Source organism: Drosophila teissieri, unplaced genomic scaffold (assembly GCF_016746235.2).
Source record: "Drosophila teissieri strain GT53w unplaced genomic scaffold, Prin_Dtei_1.1 Segkk7_quiver_pilon_scaf, whole genome shotgun sequence".
NCBI classification, from domain to species: Eukaryota; Metazoa; Arthropoda; class Insecta; order Diptera; family Drosophilidae; genus Drosophila; species Drosophila teissieri.
Window position 1 is genome coordinate 456,472 of NW_025225038.1, and position 22,159 is coordinate 478,630.

Consider the following 22,159-nt stretch of genomic DNA (forward strand, 5'->3'; position numbering starts at 1 on the left):
CCACAAACCGCCCAAAGCTGCCACGCCCACACTTTTGAAAAATGTTTTGATATTTTTTCATTTTTGTATTAGTCTTGTAAAGTTCTATCGATTTGCCAAAAAACTTTTTACCCCGCCCACTTTAACGCCCACAAACCGCCAAAAAGACGTTCCTTCCGTCTCTCCTGTGCACTTCCACTAGCTGAGTAACGGGTATCAGATAGTCGGGGAACTCGACTATAGCGTTCTTTCTTGTTATACCCGTTACTCGAAGAGTAAAAGGGTATTCTAGATTCGTTGAAAAGTATGTAACAGGCAGAAGGAAGCGTTTCCGACCATATAAAGTATATATATTCTTGATCAGGATCAATAGCCGAGTCGATCTGGCCATGTCCGTCTGTCCGTCCGTCTGTCCGTCTGTCTGTCCGTCTGTCTGTCCGTCCGTATGAACGTCGAGATCTCAGGAACTACAAAAGGTAGAAAGTTGAGACTAAGCATACAGACTCCAGAGACATAGACGCAGCGCAAGTTTGTCGATTCATGTTGCCACGCCCACTCTAACGCCCACAAACCGCCCAAAACTGCCACGCCCACACTTTTAAAAAATGTTTTGATATTTTTTCATTTTTGTATTAGTCTTGTAAATTTCTATCGATTTGCCAAACAACTTTTTGCCACGCCCACTCTAACGCCCACAAACCGCCAAAAACTGTCAGTGCTGAAGACTCTCCTTCGCTATTCCACTAGCTGAGTAACGGGTATCAGATAGTCGGGGAACTCGACTATAGCGTTCTCTCTTGTTTATTGTCTAGACTCATGCCCAACGGTGGAGGTCCCAGGAAAGTGGCCAGGAAACTACTGTTGGCGGTAGCAAAGGCGACGCTTCTATAAACAGCACCAATCTGGCGGAATGCCACTAGTAGTGGATCATAAATGAAAGGAGCGCGCTCGGTGTTATGGTCCACGGAACTTCGGCTCATTAGAGGATTCAGGACTGTATCCGAAGACGCAGCACTAGCTCTGGCAGGCTTGCCGCCAATCGACCTGCAGATCAAGGCTCTTTGAAAACATATTGTCAGAACATTCAGCACAAAATACAACGCTTCAAAGCCCATTTACAATATCACAGACAGAAAGGGCAGAAGCGAAAGCCAATTTAACAGATGACAACACAAGTGTATAAATCGGACGAAGTTTGCCTCCTACAGAAATAAATAAAATATCATATCTACTGCATAAAGTTTTTGCGTCACTCATCACGCAAAACAAATAATAAAATGATAAACAAATTAAAAGCATTTTCAAAAGTGTGAGCGTAGTTCTTTTTAGCAAGAAACAAAAATGTACAAATCTTATAAATAAAATTTGGAAAAATTTCAAAACTTATTCAAACAGATTGGATGTGGCAATTTTGGTCGGTTTGTGGTCTTTTGAGTGTGTGTGGCAACATCAATAAACAAACTCTATCTCTTAAATCTGCATGCTTATCTAAACTTTATGGTTTGTAACAGGTAAAAGGAAGCTAATTTTGTTTTTAGCGAGCGGGTCTTACAGCCACACCTCCCGCCAAACCGACCTAGGGGCACGGCAGTGTTTCACTAAAAGATATGTGTTAAAAAAGTTAGTAATGATCGCTTAAAGAGCGGCAGAGAGTTAGAATGGCATTTGGCATTTATGTTGAAACCCCAAAATAGCAAATTAGTGTATTGCTCACAAAAAATCAAGCTCTTTATAATTTACTGTTTTACCTATTCAGAAAGAGCGCTTTTCTATCGGCTTTTCTTAAAACACCGGTGGCTAGTATAAACGGGTCGCAACCACTTGCATACTGCCGCTATATAAAGCGATTCTGTGCAGCTGTGTTATGAATACCCCAAGTAAAATGAAAAACATATTAAATGTCTATTGCATGAAAATGGTATTACACGAATTTTTTAGGCCTAAATTCATTTGTTCGGCGAAAATTCATTATATTTCAGTCGCGATCATAACAAGTGTTATGTCATAGTGTTCGTGCGTTTCCTGTTTTGTGCTATTTTATATTCAAGAAAATGAACATTAAAACTGCTCAACTAGGGCATAGTTTGCATAATTGTATTCGGTCCAATATAAAATGCTCGTTGGGGTCTCGATCACATTTTACCTATTATCCTACATCATTGGGATCTGGAAAACGAATGAATATGTTTAACGCCATAAATAATGCAATGGATTTGGCGCTAGACGAAGACAAATCAGCATTGTTGTTTGGCGAGGATGTGGGATTTGGTGGAGTTTTTCGGTCAGTAAAACAATTTAAAATAACTATCTGGTTTTTTTATGTTTGCATTCAACAGGTGTTCAGTTAATCTACGGGATAAGTACGGAAGTCAGCGCGTTTTTAATACCCCCCTATGTGAGCAAGGAATTGCAGGGTACGTTTTTTTGTAGGTACTGGATTAAATATATGTATGTATATGCTCGAAACTCAATATTCGAGATTTTTAGATAGATATGATATTTAGTTAATTCATTTGGAAAGAAGGAAAGGCATGAGAATATGAAGATGTGTATTGCCATAAAACTTTTTGACACGACTTTTTCGACCTGGATCAAGAGCAGTGATCGGTAGCGTCTTATATGGCGGACCTGCCCGTTCTTTGCCGGCATATGTGCAAAAGTTCTGAAGCCTTCAGTGGCGTCTTCGTCTCGGTTTCTGCCATTGCAAAAAAAAGGGAATCCGTTTTGCTGAGGACATTTTGTACCACCGATGAACGGTAAAATTCGCGATACTTTTTGAACACACCTCGTACATGTTCTTTTAAAACTGTTTCGAGTGGAGCTTACTCCACGACACTATGCACTATGGGGCGAACGACCACTTTTAGTGGAATAAACCCATTTTTTAAAAGTCGTTAAAAAAATTTGTTGTAAATTGAAATGTATTCAAAAAACATCAATCTATCATGTTGCGTACTTGAAATTTTAAAAGAGCTGTGTTTTAAAAGCTGTTCAGTGAACAGCTGTTTAGTCAGCTGTTTCGTTTGCGCTGCCACACCGATAACCGCATTTTTGTTAATCGCTGAAAAATCTTTCAACTTTGAAGTGACAAAAAGTGCATAAACAAATATCAAAATTGTTACTTATAACATAAAATCCAATCCTTGTGGTTTGTAATATGTGTTTGAGATCGTCAAATGTTGAAATTAATTGTGGTGTCCCAATAATCTTCTGTAAGTTCTAACCCGAATAAAACACAACTTTTGTAGTGTATTCTAATTTTTAAATAGAGCAACAAAGTGAGTCCGGCTCTCTCCGGCTCTAAAACCTGTTATATGTTGTAGAGTTATCACTTCTTAGTATATGCTATAAGTATAAATGCACACTTTTGCACACTTTCTCCAAAATTTAACTTTTAAGGGACTAACCTCAAAGTGAAAAACAGCAAATTGTTCGAGAAATAGAAAGAAAAGACGACGAGTAATGCAAAAAATAACGCCCTTTTTAGTTGTTTTAAAGCTTTAATTCGTGGATGGCGATGAACGATAGGTGTGAAACATAAATATATTTATTACAATAAAATTCTAGTTCCGTAAATTTTAGGTTTTTTGGGAAACATTAGTTTTACAAACATATTTATGCTATTTTAAAGAAAAAAAACTGTTAAGCCAGAAGAAAAACTTCAATATTTTTTAAAAACAAGATAAGCAACCCCCAATTGTTACTTTATTGGTTTATTTAAAGATTATATTTTAAATTTTTTGATCTGCGGTTTGTGGGCGTTGGATGGGGCGTGTGCAAAGAGTTTTGGTATACCGAATAAATTTGGGAAAAAAAATAAAACGAAGGAAAAACAAACACTTTTCAAAAATCAGGGTGTAGCAGTTTGGGCGGTTTGTTGCCATTAGAGTGAGCGGGGCAAAAACTTTTTTGTCAAACCGATAGAAAATTACACGAGTAATAAAATTATGAAAAATTATCAAATATTTTCGAAAAGTGTGGGCGTGGCAGTTTTGGGTGTGGAAACATTAGTTGCATTGCGACAATGTCTCTAGAATATGAAAGCTCGATCTCAAAATTCCTGCTTATATAATTCCTGAAATTGAGGCGTTCATGTAGACTTAGCTATTGATATTGATCAAGAAAATACTCACGTTATAAGAGATTTTCATCGCCGTGGCACGCTGACCACCCAGTTTGCCGGATATAATGTAGAGTCCATATGTAACGGAGCACACCGTAGCAAACACGACGAACGGTCAGTCTTTCGGTGAGCTTGTACCTCAGCGACTCAGCACTTGCTGGGTCTTGGTGCGGGAGGGGGTCTCACGGCACTCCACGCCGGAGTTGCCATTTTCGGCGAGTTTGCGAGTTAGGAAGTCGTTCACTTCAGCTTTGAAGCTGCCATCGGAAACGAACTTCAGTTTTTTGAAAATCGGAAGGGTCGCATTCATTTGGATGAATGTATTTTATTTTAGCTGGTTAAAGAAATAGCAAAAGCAATTGGCATCAATGCACATCATGCACATAGTTGCGAAAGCAACTAACAAGACAAACGTAATAGCAGAGTCAATAGCATAACGCTAAGCGCGATAGTAAGAAGAGAGAGTGGCGAGATTAGGTGGTCCTAAGCTGCCTCTGCATAAAGTTTTCTGCACTCTCTCAGTTGATGACCAGTTTTTAGAAAACGAAGCCTTCGATTTGCACATTGGTATTATATTTTTGAAGGCTAAGTTCTCCAAACGCTCTTTCCATTTTTACTGACTCGCTGGATCCAGCCTTTGAATAAAAAAGAATTGTAAGGAATATAAGGAAATAATTATGAATTTAAAGGAACCCCTCCGCACTGCCCCACGCCCTAAAATCTCAGTAATGTGTGCCTATACAACCAAACGACGATTAGCCAATTTGTATTGTAATAATTCCAAGCACTATGCCGCAGTAGACGCTGCTCATGGCCACAATTACACGGATAAATGTCTGGAGATATAAGAGTTACAAGAATATTCACTCAGTTTGCTCACTTAAATTACTTAATATTTACTTTCGCGCTGAGAATTTTTCTAAACGTTTCTTGAAGCTTCTCAATCAGCTCCAACGTCTTATGAAGTTCGGACACACCACATGATATTTAAGCTGATCTTGATAAGGAGACGATATATGATAACTATTTGTCCGTTAATTGAAAATTTGTAGGGTGGAGAATATGTTGAGAATATATCAATATGAATTGTGTGACCTGGATGTAATGACTCACTTATTCAGTGACGTAACACACTTTATGGCTTTCGGTTGAAGTCAATTTATTATCAATATTGCTTAGAATCTTACCGTTGGCACACCGTGCCGCCCGCTCTAGAGTCTACTGTCTTCTCCCTCCCACCGCTCATCAGTCATCAGAGTTCACTAGGCGTAAACGTCGCATCGCCGCTCTTTTGTTGCTTGGTTGTTGGCAATGCCGGTCGCCACATCCCTCCTTTATTAAAGAGTTTTAGCTCTTTTTTTGTAGCAGGGGTTGGCTGGATCCCGAGGAGGGCCGTGCCTTGTGGAGTGGGTGATGATTCCGGTAGGCCGGCATCTGACTGACGCGTTGGGCATGAGGCTGAATACGTCTGGTTGGCTGGAAACTTTTTGATATGTGAAGCATTTCATGTTAGTTTTCTACAACCCCCTTCAATTTCCACAATGTTATTCTGTTGTTTTAACACAGTAAATTCCGTCTTGTCAAAGTTTGATGTAAGTTTGTTCGGGAACACTACGTTTTTAAGAAATACTTTATATCGATATTCTTTGTCCCTCTTCTTTTGTCGGCTTTCTGCTTTCCCCCACATTTTTCAATTTTCTTTATCTCTTTCCCCAGAGTCCAAGGTTCGCTCGCAGATCTTCCCAATGCCTGGTATTTTGTCACGGATAACCCTGTTGAACATAAGCTTTGTGGGCGCTGCCCCTGTTGTTCCATGTGGGGTTACATTGTACTTGAGGACAAACTTTTGGATTTCCACTTTGTAGTTTTTTCCATTCCTGTTTTCCTGTTCATGTTTTAACTCCCCCGTTTGCTTGCGGCCAATACGGTGGGGTTCTAACATGTCAATGCGTACGCCTTGCAGTAGTTAGAGAACTCCTCGCTAACGTACTAACGTACCATTATCCGTTCGTAGGTACTCAGGATATCCCAGTGTATAAAAGATCCCTTTCATTGCCTCTACCAGAGTCGTGGAAGATATGGTTTTAAGAATCTTTTGCTCCATATATTGTGAGAAATAGTCAATAAAGACCAGAACATATTCATTGTTGGGTAAAGGACCTAGCAAGTCCGATGCTACCCAAATCCACGGGCCATCGGGGAACGGATTTCTAGATTTCTCTCCATTGGTGCTGGCCGGATGTCTTGCGATACCAGGCAGCAATCTTAACATGCTTTGACGAATTTCTCTTTGTCTATCTGTGGCCACCATACTTTGGACCTCAGGCGGCGTTTCTTTGCTGTTTCACCGAGATGGGTGACTCAAAAGGAGCGGGCCATCCGCTGAAAGCTTGTTACCTAACGGGTAGAGGTTTGCTAATGTAACGGGCTTCTAGGAGTCGTTTATAATCTCTGCGTCTATAATCTCTTAGTCCCTTTTGCAAGACTTAGCTATATCAGGGACTTTCGTAGATCTTGGGATAGAGTTCTGCACGAGGCGTAGGATGCTGTATTCCGTCCTGCGATCGATTCATTCTACCGTAGGCAGTTGACAAAGTCGAGACAGCGCATCTGTCTTTTCCAGATTTATAGATAACTGTGTACCTATATGCCTGGAGTCGCAGCAGTCACCTTTATGTGCGGGCCTGAGGCTTTAAGTAATAGTAACATTTATTCGCCGCCCAAACCAGGGCAAGGCTTTCTTTTTCCGTTTGAGAGTAGCGTTTCTCCACCTCTGATAGGGCCTTGCTAGCAAAGGTAATTATCAATGGTTCATCTGCTTTGAATTGCAATAAAACGGCTCCGAGGGCAACCGGGCTAGCTTCCGCAATCACCCGCGTTCGATGCATTGGATCAAAATATGATAGCTTGGGTACCTTGGATAACAGATTGAAAAATTTCAGGAGTAGAGTTTACTCCAAACGTTAGACGCTTATATCGGAAAAGTACCCTTGGGGTTATAAACGTTGTTATATCCCGGCTCGGGCCACTTGAAGACAAGGCTCCTTGAGGTCTTGGCGTGCGATGAACCTAGCCTTTTTGAGTCCGGTCATGATAGAGTCGAAGGTTGACAATGGATAGTTTTCCCGTAAGGTTGCTTTGTTTGCCAGTTGCATGTCGACGCATAAGCGGATGTCTTTAAATAGATGTCGCTCAAACGTTGAGCTCTGCTTCGGTGAGAAGTGTTCATTTAGATGGTATTTTAATATGTTTTGGCTTGTACAACTACTCAGCTCCTCTCTTTAGAGCTCGTAATGCGCACTCGGCTTCAAAATTCTTTATCTTGATTTTCTTCATATGCTTTGGCTTGTTCCATTACTAAGCTTCTCTCTTAAGTTTGTTGTAATGCGTACTCGGCCTTAAAACTCTTTATTTTGGTTGGCTTCCTTTCTTTTGGTTGCTAGAGAGTGTCTCTCTTACTCAGCAACTGTCAGGCTTGTGAAGAGTAATTTCTCCTATTTAGCGGAAAGCGTGTGTGTGGAACGAGAGAGGGATGGGGAATAATTATTGCATGCAAAACCACTCAATCAACTTTGTGCTAAAAGTTTGTTTCTGTTAGCACCGTGCATATTTCCTTTCACTCCATTTATTCCTTCTCTCCTTTTCCTTATTATTTCCATGTATATGCCAGCTGACACATTTAAAATAGTTCTTTTTTCAAGAGTTTCAAACACACACAAATTAAGTCCTTCCTGTCCTGCGTCGATATACAAGGCGTGCAAAGATGCGTCTGTGAGCACCGCAATGAGGCACTCCGGATAGGTAGTGTCCGATTACCGTTGCTGGACGTTCTTAGCGCGGAGCGCTAAACTCATTTTGGGCGCGTCATCATTGCTCGTGGGAAGCTACGTCGATGCTAGGGTACTGTTTATGTAAACCAACTTAGTTGCTGAATCAAATATATCGAATGCTATTTTCAGTTGTTGACATTCACGTTGCACATCTACATCTACGACTGGGATGTAGTTGGCGTGAGAAAAGTCGGGAATCCGGGCATTTGCCACTGCTAGGGTGATGAGCGTTGTGAGGGAGAATTTGTATTCCAAACATAGACTAGCAAATTATAAGTGGGGGACCTATTTGAGGTTGTCCTTATGGACCACCCTTAATAAGAACAGACGTTCCCAGGTCTGCCTTTTTGCATAATGAAGTTAGCTTGTTTCCTAACCTTCTATTGTTTTTGACGAATACCCCTTCTCCTAACTCAAAAACACGGTTTCGCCAAGCTGGGTTACATCTTTTGATGTTGTTTTGCTGGGTCTTTATCAACCTGTCCTTAATGACTAGGCGGCGATCATCGGATCCCGTGTGGAGGATCTCGACCGGTTTCTCCTGAGTGACCGAGTGTAGGGATTTGTTGCCCTCAAGATTAGTTCTAAGTTCGCTAATTTTTTTGTCTAGCCTAAGACATCTGGCGATTTCTGTCAAGGTGCTGTGGAACCGTTCCACTTGACCGTTTGACGAGCTATGTGGCGTTAACAATATCAATTGGTAGCTGTTTTTCAATAAAGACTATCACCTCTTTCAGCTTTTAGAATGAAAGGCGGCCTAATAGTCGCAGATATTGTTCTGATTTTAGGGAACAAGTTTACGAGTTGAAGCAAGGGTTCTGTGATGTCCACTATTGTTCTGGACTGCACTGGTTGTACTACTGCTGCTCGTTTTGGGGAAATCTCTGTGTGCACGGTTGTGTTCTGCCGTGATCATTTTTAACTGTCCATTTCTATTCCTTACGTTCATTACAACATTCTTACAATAGCGAAATTGTGTAGCCTGGGAGTGAGCAATTAAGTCATGTGGGTGGGTAGGTCGCAGTGTATTGCATTTACGACGTCGGGGCTCACGACTTCTTCTTCATTTTTAAAATGCTGCTTTTGTCGGGAAATTGATTAAGTGGTGGGTTTTGCTACGATACAACACCAAGCTTCGTTTTAGTTGGAAACGTGCTACTTTATAACGATTTGATTTCTGAAGCAGTTTAATGGTTGGTCTGTCGCTTCGAACGTGTAGGTCAGTGACAGTTCGCTGTGAATAGTCGCAGCGTCTCACTGAGGCTTATTTTGTTAGGCGTTAATATTCTGCCTGAAGGAAGCGTCGGCTACATGATTTTTTTACCCGGTTTGTAATGGATTTTTGCGTTTTGAACATCAATATACGCTTTACAATTTTTAAAATCGGATTTGGATTCCGATCGGTCAAAGGCCGTACAGATAGGGCTGTAACTCTCCTAAAGGCCACACTATGGCCATATCTCTCTTTTATTCGTGGCATAGTGCGACTCGCTTTCTTTGAGGGTCCTAGATATCATTGTGATAGGTCTTTTATCTTGCGATAAAACCGCGCCGATACCGTTCGCGGAAGCATCTGTTGTTAGATCGAATGTCTTCCTGTGGTCACGGTATCTGAGAACTACATCTTCGGAAGCCAAGACATTTCTCAGCGTCTCGAATGCATTTCTTTGCAAGTCACCGAAGTCAATAGGAGTTTTCTTAGAAATGTGTTTGCTGATAGAGCCATTTTCTCCTTTCAGCAAGTTTGTCAAAGTCCTTGCGATTGCCGCAAAGCCTTTAACGAAACAACGATAATAACTGGCTAAACCCGAAATTTACCTCAGCTCATACAGATTGTCGGTTCGGGGTATACCTTTATGGCTTTTACTTTTTCTGGGTCGGTTTTTGCACAACCATTGGTAACAATAAATCCCAGATATTTAACAAGTATGTTTTTCGTTGGGTAACTTTATGTTGGCATCACATAGGCTTTTTAAAACCAAATCTATGTACCTAATATGGTCTATTTCATTTTCAAAAAAAAAAAAACACGTCATCTACGTAATCGTAGCACGATTTGCCAATTTGTTCTTGTTTGACGTTGTCGATCGCTCTTTGGAAGTTGCTTCCCGCATCATTTACCGAGAAAAAGGTCTTCTCGCGGTCATGCTCGGCCAAAGTATATTTGGTGATAGCCGTACTTTAAATCTAACATTGTATAGTATTTGTCTTTCCTAAATTTGCCAGTATCATGGGAATATTTGATTTCTCGCTTCACAAGCTCAGATACACCCATGGGAAGCGGGAATAGTTTGGAAAATACCGGCTTATCATCGTCTGTGCAAATTGTGGCAACAACAGAAGTGTTAAATGGCAGTGCCTCGTTAGAGGCTGAAAATGCCTTAGAAATTTTTGTGATCATGTTTCGAAATTCAACTCTTACAGATTCTGGTACGGCAATGTCCATAATAACCATAATTTAGTGTATCTTTCTCTGCGTCCAGCTTCACTCCCACTTCTGCTAGAACGTCAAATCCTAAAATACCATCGAAAGGTGTCTAAAAGAAAAAAAGAAAGCTGATGTTTTCCCAAAAATGTTAATTAAATATTTCTGGCGAACCCTGTTAGAACCATGAATGGAACTTACTGTGAAAAGGGATTCGACCGGCACAACATTTTTAAGCTCCTTAACGGGCTTGATGTAGGCTTTTGCCGCCCCTGTGTCGATTAGAATTTATAGTTACCCCTCCTGCAACTACAATGTCCGTCTGTCCGTATGAACGTCGAGATCTCAGGAAATACAAAAGCTAGAAAGTTGAGATTAGGCATACAGACTCCAGAGACATAGACGCAGCGCAAGTTTGTTGATTCATGTTGCCACGCCCACTCTTGAAAAATGTTTTCATATTTTTTCATTTTTGCATTAGTTCTGTAAATTTTACTCGATTTGCCAAAAAACCTTTTGCCACGCCCACTTTAACGCCCACAAACCGCAAAAACGGTCTGTGTTGAAGACTCTTCTTTGCACTTCCACTAGCTGAGTAACGGGTATCAGATAGTCGGGGAACTCGACTATAGCGTTCTCTCTTGTTTTTTTTATAGAAATGAGGGATTTTTCCTGGCCATCTTCGGCCCTGCTATTTTTTCGCTGTGGCTTTTGTGAGCGGTTTTGATTTCCTCGCCTTTGCATATGTGGCAGCAAAGGTAGTGCATTCATTGGTTGCTTCGGATACCCTAGCTAAAGCTGAGGGCAAATCCTTGGGCTGAGCTGGCAAGACTGTGGGTCTCAAGGGTTTCCTGAGACCTGCAATGAACGCATGGAGGGCATATTCTCTAACCGCATTATTAAATTTTTTGTAAAAGCACGCAATGGAAAATAAATCACAAAAGGAATGCAATATTTTTTGCACTGTATATTTATTTAATTGCTCAGCCAGTTGAATATATTTATTTGGGTCAGATTTTCTTTGCAATATAACTCTGCAGGGTATGCCGTTGAGTTCACTTATCAAACTTACATGTTCTATAACTTAACTAGCCTGTTAGGTTACGAATTTTTGTTTTTTTGATGAGTTGATGGTTGGGCGTCAATAAAGTCCTTCCTATCCTTCTCCGATATACATACGTTAGCGGCTGTCCGTGAAATCTTGCAGTGGAACTACAACTTGATTGTAACAAAGTCGTACTTTCCTCTAATCGCTGGCCTTGTGGCTCATTAATTATACCAATGATAGACAAAGTTATTTCGGCTAAAGCCGGTGCAATGATTTATTCTCGAAGCGTAAGCATTCCGATCTTGGACAGAACTGAATTACAAAAATATATCAAAGCATTAGTCTACCCTAGCTCCAATGCATCATGCCATAAAGTCGTGGTCGGCAAGCCGACTCAGCACTCCAGTGTCCAATTACCGCTGCTGGACGTTCTTAGCGCGCAGCGCTGAACTCGTTTGGGAGCATCAGCATTTCTCGTGTGGAGCTACTTAGTTGCTAGGGTACTGTTTATGTAAAACTACTTAGTTGCTGAATCAAATATATCGACTGCTCTATTCAGTTGTTAACTCACACACACACGGCCTAAATCACGTCGCGCGTTACTTGCAATTCAGCGACTATTTTTCCACTTCTTCTTTTTGTGATGGGAAAATTTACCAAATTTGTTTGGAGTTATTATTTCTTATTACCGATTTTTCTACTCCTCGTCAATATAATGACCCACTTATTCAGTGACGTAACACACTTTATGGCTTTCGATTGAAGTCAAATTATTTTTAATATTTCTTAATAATTAGGCCGTCTGCAATAGAGTCAACTGTTTTCTCCCTCTCACAGCTCAGCGGTCATCAGTGTACGCTAGGCGTCAACGTCGCGTCGCCGCTCTTCCGATGCTTAGTTGTTGGCAATGCCGGTCGCCACACCGGATATTCTAGAATTGATGTTTCAGCTATTTCTGGATTTGGTGAATGCCTATCTTATTGCACTTGCTTGGTCACTTGACATTGTGTTACGAGAGTAGCTATTTATACCCGTTCTTCGTAGAGTAAAAGGCTATACTAGATTCGTTAAAAAGCATTTAACAGGCAGAAGGAAGCGTTTCCGACCATATAAAGTATATATATTCTTGATCAGGATCAATAGCCGAGTCGATCCGGCCATGCCTGTCTGTCCGTCCGTATGAACGCCGAGATCTCAGGAACTATAAAAGCTAGAAAGTTCAGATTCAGCATCCAGACTCCATTGACATAGACGCAGCGTCACACTCACGGTTACGCCCACAAACCGCCAAAAACTGCCACGCCCATACATTAGAAAAATGTTGTGAAATTTTTTCACATTTTTGTTCGTCTTGTAAATTTAACTCTATATACCAAAAATCTTTTTGCCACGCCCACTTTAACGCCCACAAACCGCAAAAACGGTCAGTGTTGAAGACTCTTCTTTGCACTTCCACTAGCTGAGTAACGGTTATCAGATAGTCGGGGAATCCGACTATAGCGTTCTATCTTGTTTTTAAACTCCTTACTTGTAGAGTAAAAGGGTATACTACATTGCTATACTAGCAATGTAACGGGTAGAAAGAAGCTTTCCGACCTTATAAAGTATATATATACTTAATCAGGATTAATAGCCAAGCCATGTCTGTCCGTCTGCGTGTCCGTTCGTATGAACGTCGCCACATGAAAGAGAGTTTAGATTAGTCATGCAGATTCCAGAGACATAGCAGCTCGAGTCTGTTGACTGTCACGCCCACAAACCGCCCAAAACGCTCACCCCAATCATTTGGAAAATTGCTAATATTTTTTTAATTTTATTAATTTTTTCCTCAATTTCTACCGATTTTCTAGAAAATGCTGAAATATTTCGTTCGCACTTCCACTAGCTGAGTAACGGGTATCTGATAGTCGGAAAACTCAACTATAGGTTTCTCTCTTGTTTAAATGTTAATCTTTTCTTCATATTCTTGCTTAAAGTGGTTCGAATAAATTATAAAGTGTACAGTGCAGTGGGCATTAAATATATATATTCCACTACAAATGGAAGAACAGCGAGTCAAGTTTATCGACCGAGGCCAAGAACTAACGCTGGGAAATCGGTGATTTTTCTATTCTTAAATAAGACTTCCAAACTCAATTCTTACCTATACTAATACCATCCAATACCTGAAATAAACATTATAAAGGCAGCTCAAAATTAATTTTCTATTAGAACCCTACATAGGATTTTTAATATTCTGTTTAATTTATATACAGGCTGTAATTTGTATTTTCTTTTGGCTTTTCAGGATAATTTCATAATTTTGTTGGGTAAGCTAAAACTTGTATAGGAGTTTCTCTGGGTTTTGTGTCTGCAATTTCGGTTGTATCAATGCGTATGGGGCTTGGGATCCATATAAAAAGAAACTTTAGGGAGTGGTTAAAAATTAGTTATGTATTTGAAAATGGATAATACATAGTTTTCCAAATAATTGTTATGCTTTGATTTGAAACGGCATTCTGCTCAGAAATAAGGTGGAAACAATACAACATTTTTTTTAACTAAATTTTAAGAACATTGACTATGGCATGACACAAGCTCTTTTCAAAATTTGTTGACCATGTTTTCCAATCTAAACAATACTATTAAAAAGTCGAAAAAAAACTTGTGTTATGCCATAGTTAACTTTCTTAAAATTAAGTTAAAAAAAAAGTATTGTTTCCAGGTTCTGAAGCTGAAATATCCTGACGACCGTTTGACCTCGTCGCACCGGCAGTGGTGCATTCAACAACGCGGAAATGGAAAATTTCACGACAATTTCATCAGTTTTTTTTTTATTTTCTTTGAGTTTAAGCAATAATTAATTAAATAAATCAAATATCATGTGTAGTTTTAATGCAATCCATTCTTGAATAAGAGGCCCGAAATTTGAGTGCGATGGTGGACGACCCCCTTAAGTACGTTCGTCAATTGTGCAGTTATTGGAAATAAATTCGCACCAAGTCTCGGGTGTTACACGGTAGCACATACGACTTTGTAAATAAAAAATGTAATTATTTTTAAGTTTTCGAAATATTTATAGACATAAAGAAAGGACCCTGGGATTTCTAACGACTATTGAACGGCTCAAACAAAGATATGCATATTAGGGCTGAGCCTAGCGTACTGATAAAAGCTAGATCGTGCAGCATTTTTTCGCAAAATGTCTTTAATAATCTTCCATACGAACATTTTAAAGAGGCTTAGTGGTGAGACTATTTTCTTTAGAACTGCATGGTGCGGTATTGTGCTACAGGAAACGCACAGTTATGCGGGAAGTTCCCGCTTAAATTAAGCCGTTGTGTTCTTCTCTAGAAGTGATTTTCTGGTGTAGTTCGAAATACTCCTCGATTATACGTGCATACTGCTGACGTAATTCTGTTTGATACTGAAGTTTTCCTTCCAAAGCGTGGAAACAATTAAGGGCGATCTGTCTAGATCGTCGGAGAAGATTCATTTAAGGTTTATTTTCCGTTTGGTTGACGAACAAGGGTGTCCACAAAATTTTCTTCACACCATCTATCCTCTGGAGATAGTTGGCGATCAGTGGGAACGTGCACCATCTGATCTGGCACCATGACGTCACAGCGCACGTCGATTGTGCTTACCTCCGATCTCGGCATTGGTCCAAAAACAATGCAACCTTTTAGAGTGTTCTGTGCGATTGGATCTTCCTGAGTGCCTCTTCCAATCTCTGGAAGCGTGAAAGTGTGGAATGACACCCAAGAGGATATCGATACGTCCAAATCGTGTAAAGCAATCCCTAAAGGTGCGATGTCTTCGATGTGTCTTCTGTGAATACGTCCTGTAAGTAAACGTAAAATAAATACCGTGAACACAAAGGCTGTGTAGTTGGATTCGCAGCAGGAACTTATCATAATCCCCGTGCTGTGCCGTCACTTGCTTTAAGAGAAGCTGCGGATACTAGTTATGCCTGCTAATATAGGCCGGCGTGGGAGACCTGGATTTTTTACAAGCTTTCAGTGACAAGTGTACCTTCAAAACCATGGTGCCCTCGCTAAACTTGATAGATTGGTGTTAAGGTTGGCAATCAAGACTACAGTTGTATCAGAAATCGCACTTGGTTGCGTGGAAACTGCGCTAAGAAGTTGCGTTTGAGGAAAAACAAAAAAGCTTTAGGTTGCGTAGTGTTGGCCGGCCTGCGTGTTGGAATTTGGTTTGCACTAGGACAGGGCTTGGAGGAAGAACTAATGAGCTTAAAGCTGTGTTCAATTGGTTGGTGAGCGCGCTAAGGACACCATTGGACATTGGTTGTCGCGCTACGGCAGGGCTTGGAGGAGATGCTAAAATGTGAAAATGTAGTTAGGTGTGATGGCTTTGGCCATAAGAAATGCCTTTATGCGATCGTCTTACGAGCGTAGCAGTCCTTTGCAAGAAAATCAGAACATTGAAGAAGATTGCGATTCCTTTGGCAGGGTGTACACCGTGATTTGCTGGTTTTGGGTGATCAAAAAAAAATCAGCAGCACTTCTTACCAAAACCACAGCTTTTATTGTGGTTTCGGTAAGGATGCCGACTAGATGTTCAGACAGGAACTTCTCAACGTGCCAAAGATGGGAATCTCGACAGACCTTTCCAGCCTGTGATCGTACTTGATATTTATTTTTCGCTGAAACAGACGTTTGATACCTCCTTGTAAGCTGATTCGAGTTTGTAAAGTGCCGCCATAGTGTGCATGAACTGAATTCGCGGATTGTTGTAGCGTTTGACTACAAGATTCCAGGCAACAGTGTACCTAGTTTCCAACTGTTTCCACGTTAAAGTCGGTTGCGTTGTTCGTGGCTCCGCTATTTGTGGTTCCGTTATGTATATTAGTTAGATATGTACTCAGAATGTTGAGAAAGGGCCGTTCAGAATGCTGGATTGTGTTTAAAAAGTTTGCAGATACCAAGTTCACTTCCTAAAGAACTTTAGCAATTGAGCAGTTCCCCTCATGGGTTCGAGCCGGTAGATGATCGAGGTATAATCAATTGTAAAAGTGAAGAATCGCCCGTACAGTACCTCTTTTTGCTTGTGGCTGTTTTTACTTTTAAATAAACTGAACATTTTAATTTGATAATAGTAATGGAGGCATGGATGCAGAAGCTGTAAATTTGGTTAGTTGCAGCGATAATTGGCATCGCTACGAAAGCGAATGACAAGCGAGACAATTAAAAAACGCTAAGCCAAAAGTTTAAGTTTGAGAGCTTAGATGCTCCCGCAACTTCCCTGCATATTTACATAAATAGAGAACGATTAGCACTGCTGAGGTGCCGTAGAGCAGTACAGCGACGTGTCGACCGCCGGACTTGAACTACCTAGCCCAGTGCCACCAACATACAATTTACGAACCGAAATTTATAGAAATAAACAGAACAGATGGGGAAAGTATTGATAAAGTTTCACCATTCGTGGTAAAAAAAAAGTAATAAACTTCACATGCGGAAGCGAAGTGGAGTCTTGCCAAAAAACTCGCGCTAGGACATTGTAGTCTACTAGTCAAAACTAAAGGGTATTACCAAGCAACTAGGTTAATAAACATGCAAACATTCCATGATTTCACAGTAAATGTATCCGAGCACATCGAGTTGAACTCCACCCAAGTGGAAAACATACTCAGGCTTACTGACAACAAACCATCGATGATGGTCTGATGAAGTTTACCTTTGATACCAAAAACCTTCCACCGACCCTGAAAATTGGCTACTCGGACATATCACAAAAGTCATAAAAGCCCAATACTTTGCTCCACACCACCGACAACAGCGAACGCAGAAGTAACAAATTCTGTATTAACTGTAGAAATGATGTCAACGTCCGGCACAACCACAACCCGGTAGACAAATTATGTCCAGCTTTCCCAACCAAAAAGAGATCCCGGCTATCAAAGTCACTGAGCGAGTGGATTTTAAAAAAGTCACCATAATGTATTACACCCGGCTTTTCCAGCTTTTGGTTCCTGAGATCTCGACTTTCATACAAACAAACGGACATGGCCAGATCGACTGCGCTGATACTTACCTCTTGATACTTTATATGGTCGGAAAAGCTTCCATATGCCTGTTACATACTTTTCAACGAATCTACTATACTCCTTTCCTCTACGAGTAACGGGTATTAATAAACATAATTTACACATACATTTCTCCGACCGAAAACATTACTAACCAGACACTCCAAAACACACTTCAATGGATGGCACCCGCCTGGGACTCCCCAACAACAAATACACGAGGGGAAATTACTCAAAGATTCATTGACAATAGGCACCTTATTTTATTAAACGACAAATCTCCTACACACTTGACAAAACACAATACGCCAAGTGGGAAATACTAAACGACCACTACTCCTTCATGCAAAATATGGGTCAATATAAAACGTTTCTGCGGACTAAAGCCAGTAACACAAATTCATGCCATCTCAAACCCAGGAAACGATGAGACAACATTAGCTAGCAACGAAATTGCTGACATATTAGAGAAATTGTTTTCTGACTTCTCAGGCGACTGGAACTTTTAAGTAGAGTTCCGAAACAATAAATACAGAAACAGCTTATAAAACTATACCCCCTCTCCAACCGCCCAAACCATAAAAAAAAAAAATATATATACAATAAACAACAAATATATAGGGAACACATAAATTCACTTCTACCTAAACTCCACAATAAAAATGTAATGGAATGCCTATCCAGGCCTAAATTTAATTCCAACACGTATACACTCCTTAATGTCGCCAAGAGTATGTTAGAGTACTGTCGGTTTCTATACAGCCATGTTTCCAAAAGCAGTATAATCAAATTAAAATCACCGTTCAACTTAGCAATCCGTCCAGTCCTCGGAGCCTATCGCTTCACCCCAATAAATAACTTGCTCTATGAAGCAAATATTCTCTCCTTAGAAATAAAACGAAACCTTCAAACAGCCAAACTACATATTGTCCTATTCACTGACGGTTTAAAAACGAATTAGCCGACCAAGCTGCAAAAACCAGCAATATGCCACTTATCCTAACCCGAAACATAAACCACACAGATATAAAATGACATCTTAAAAGGGCATTTGCGATAAAACAAAAAGAAAACTTACTACACTGCAGTGTATTACCAGAATTAAACAAAATAAAAAGACAAATATACATAACAAACACAAAAATCATTTGGCCAATTACCCAATATTAGGTTAACCAACACAGCCATAGGATTAGTTAAGTTAGTTTTGTAAACTACCCTATCTATTATAAAAAACAAGAGAGAACGCTATAGTCGAGTTCCCCGACTATCTGAAACCCGTTACTCAGATATTGGAAGTGCGCAGGAGAGTCTTTAACACTGACAGTTTTTGCTGTTTGTGGGCGTTATAGTGGGCGTGGCAATACGTTTTTTGGCAAATCGATAGAAATTTACAAGACAAATACAAAAATGAAAAAATATCAAAAGTGTGGGCGTGGCAGTTTTGGGCAGTTTGTGGGCGTTAAAGTGGGCGTGGCAATATGAATCGTCTATGTCCCTGGAGTCTGTATGCTTAATCTCAACTTTCTAGCTTTTGTAGTTCCTGAGATCTCGACGTTCATACGGACAGACGGACAGAAGGACGGACAGACGGACATGGCCAGTTCGATTCGGCTACTGATCCTGATCATGAATATATATACTTTTTATGTTCGAAAACGCTTTCTTCTGCCTTTTACATACTTCTCAACGAATCTAATATACCCTTTTACTATACGAGTAACGGGAATAATAAATAAATAAATAAAATATTAAAATTGTTTTTTGTTATTTATTTCATAGCTTTGCATTAGAAGTCACTAATACTAACACAATCGCGATAGCTGAAATTCAGTTTTCGGACTATATATGTATTTCCTAGTTTTGACCAAATAGTAAATGCAGCCGGTAAAATAAAATAATAAGAAAGGTTTTTAGGTGCGCAAAAAGACTTCTATATACAGCAGTTGAATACAAATCTGCTCCGATAGTGCGATCAAATTATTTATGTACGAGTATATCTTGATCAAAAGGTATTTTAAAACTCTTTGAAACTGCACACTTCGCACTTTTCAAAAATGTTAAAAGTTTTTCTTGATTTTTTTATTTGTTTTTTAAATGTTTTATAAAAACTTAAAAAACTTAACTTAACTTATAAAACTTATGCCGTCCGGCTTAGTTTTATAATAATGATTGTAGAGCCATGTATAATTTTAGAATAGGCTGATGCATCCGTTCAACTGGATTCACATCAAAGATTCAAAAAAACGTATACAAAAAGCTGGTGAAGAATTCCAGAATCATATTAAAATATTTCAGGTCCAGACGTGACCGACGAAGGTTGAATTTATATACATATGTAAGGCTGTATGTGATACACAGTAATCATTTTTAATATGCTTAAGGCTTATAAATTAATTAATTTACCTCCTCCTAAGTGAAGACTTAGATCATTTAATTTGTATATTTGTATGTTTAAGGCAACTTTGTGAATATTAATAATGTGTATTTTTTCAAATTAGCTGAGCTCTTAAAGAAGTTGACATCACAATATACTACAATATTATATTGATCATTTTTCTATTATTTATTTCACAGCTTTGCAATAGGTGTGGCTAATACTGGAGCAACCGCGATAGCTGAAATTCAGTTTGCGGACTACATATTTCCTAGTTTCGACCAAATAGTAAATGAAGCTGCCAAATATCGCTACCGAAGCGGAGGGCTATTCGACTGTGGATCCTTAACTTTTAGAGTTCCTTGCGGTGCTGTTGGACACGGAGCACTCTACCATTCTCAAAGTCCTGAAGCATACTTTGCGCATACCCCGGGCCTTCGTGTTGTGGTAATTTAAAACCATCAATAAATTCTGGAATATTCGAAGTTGTACTTTACGATTTGTATAGGTACCCCGTGGACCGATAAAAGCAAAAGGCCTTATCCTTGCATGTATCCGTGATCCAAACCCTTGCATTGTTTTCGAGCCAAAAACGTTATATCGGGCAGCCGTTGAGGATGTTCCAACGGAATACTATACATCACAGCTTGGCAAAGCTGATATATTGCGACATGGAAAAGATGTCACACTTATTGGTTGGGGTACACAAGTCCATGTGCTATTAGAAGTAAGTGCCGATACGCAGTTGGATACCAATGTTCCCGTGATGCTATTTCTTATATAGGTTGCAGAAACTGCAAAGCTGAAGTTAAATATAGATTGTGAAGTTATAGACTTGGTCTCTATTTTGCCGTGGGATACTGATGCCATATGCACCGTAAGTGGTAACATATTAGATATTTAAACAAGATAACATATAATTATTTATTTTTAGTCTGCTAAAAAAACGGGCCGAGTTATAATTGCGCATGAAGCTCCATTAACACAGGGATTTGGTTCAGAGCTAGCATCGTACATTCAAGAAAAGTGTTTTTTGCACCTTGAAGCACCTGTAAAGCGAGTGACTGGATGGGATACTCCGTTTCCTCATGTCTTTGAGCCTTTTTATATGCCCGATAAACACCGGTGTTTGTCAGCTATCAATGATATTGTTAACTTTTGAAAATTGTATGATGAGAAATTAAAGGTTTGCATTTCATAAATTACTTTAAGAAAATGGGTTTAAAGATATTATATTCCTGTAAAAAATAAAACCCAAATTTGTATAATTTTTTATATAGAATCAAACTTATCTTAGGTCGGACCTGTTCATATTTAAGGTCCTAGTGAATCTGATTCTAGAAGTTAAGATGTGTGCAAGAAAGGTCCCAGATAGCCTCTGAGCGATACATCCGATCGGTAGAATGGATTAGCGTGGAAGCTATCGGTTTCTTTGGTTTGATAAAAGGTTTTATTTCTTTTGTGGGACGATAAAGGGCTGGCTGCCGGAAAAATGAAATAATAAGAAAGGTGTCTGGTGCGAAAGAAGACTTCTATATAAAGCAGTAGAAATACAAATCTGCTTCGATAGTGCGATCAGAATTATTTTTTATAATATGCCAAACATTTTGCAAACACCCAAAACTTATGTTTTCGTGCTGAGTTTTGAATAATGATTGCAGAGCCAGGTCCAACATTTGTTGTTAGAATAGCCAGATGCATCCGTTCAACTGGTAAAAAGCTATTGTCAACATAGAGCCACCCCGCAAAACCAATGAATTGTTCAATGCTATCCCTGCCAGGAATTCGGACACAGAAAATCGTATTGTGCCAAACGTACCGATGTGTAAAATGCTCTTCTCGACACCCAAGCAACCTCGGCCCGAAAATTATTGATCAACCAGCAAAGTGTGCCAACTGCAACTGCAAAAAAGTCTGAACTTACTAATAATTTACTTAACATGATTATGTTACTTGTAAAAAAAATATTCAAGTGAATCTAAACCTTGATATATGGAATGCCAATGGGCTTTCCAACCATGTAAATGAAAATCCATCTTTATAAAAATGAATGAAATTAACATTATGTTAATCTCAGAGACTCACTTCAGCAGAAAATCATATATTAGAGTTGTTAGATGTGATATAATCAGAGCTGATCACCCGTTGGCCAGAGCTCATGGTGGCTCAGCTATTCTAATTAAACAGGGCCTACAATTAGCAAGCATTAGAGAAAACGCTATGCAAGCTGTCACGGTCAAGATGAAATGTTTGCATGCGGACGTATCTGTATCAGCGATATATTTCCCCCCAAGTTTTCCTCTCAAAGAAGCAGACTATAAGAACTTTTTCCAAAAACTTGGAACA

At 39.6% G+C, this 22,159-nt stretch overlaps 1 protein-coding gene across 1 annotated transcript; it reads left to right on the top strand.

The window, feature by feature from the left end:
• Positions 1 to 1,885: 1,885 nt before the first annotated feature.
• On the top strand, positions 1,886 to 21,066 carry LOC122625782 (2-oxoisovalerate dehydrogenase subunit beta, mitochondrial). Its single transcript, XM_043805835.1, has 6 exons — positions 1,886 to 2,260; positions 2,316 to 2,393; positions 20,014 to 20,260; positions 20,322 to 20,540; positions 20,598 to 20,690; positions 20,748 to 21,066. The coding sequence occupies exons 1-6, from the start codon at positions 2,031 to 2,033 to the stop codon at positions 20,973 to 20,975; spliced, it is 1,095 nt and encodes a 364-aa protein (XP_043661770.1). The 5' UTR covers positions 1,886 to 2,030; the 3' UTR covers positions 20,976 to 21,066.
• The last annotated feature ends 1,093 nt before the right edge of the window (positions 21,067 to 22,159 follow it).

Bases quoted from the DNA above. Each gene is read 5' to 3' on its own strand.
- LOC122625782 (XM_043805835.1), top strand. From the start codon at position 2,031: ATGAACATTAAAACTGCTCAACTAGGGCATAGTTTGCATAATTGTATT. The intron at 20,261-20,321 runs GTAATTTAAAAC...CGATTTGTATAG, and splicing joins CCCCGGGCCTTCGTGTTGTG to GTACCCCGTGGACCGATAAA. The intron at 20,541-20,597 runs GTAAGTGCCGAT...TTTCTTATATAG, and splicing joins AAGTCCATGTGCTATTAGAA to GTTGCAGAAACTGCAAAGCT.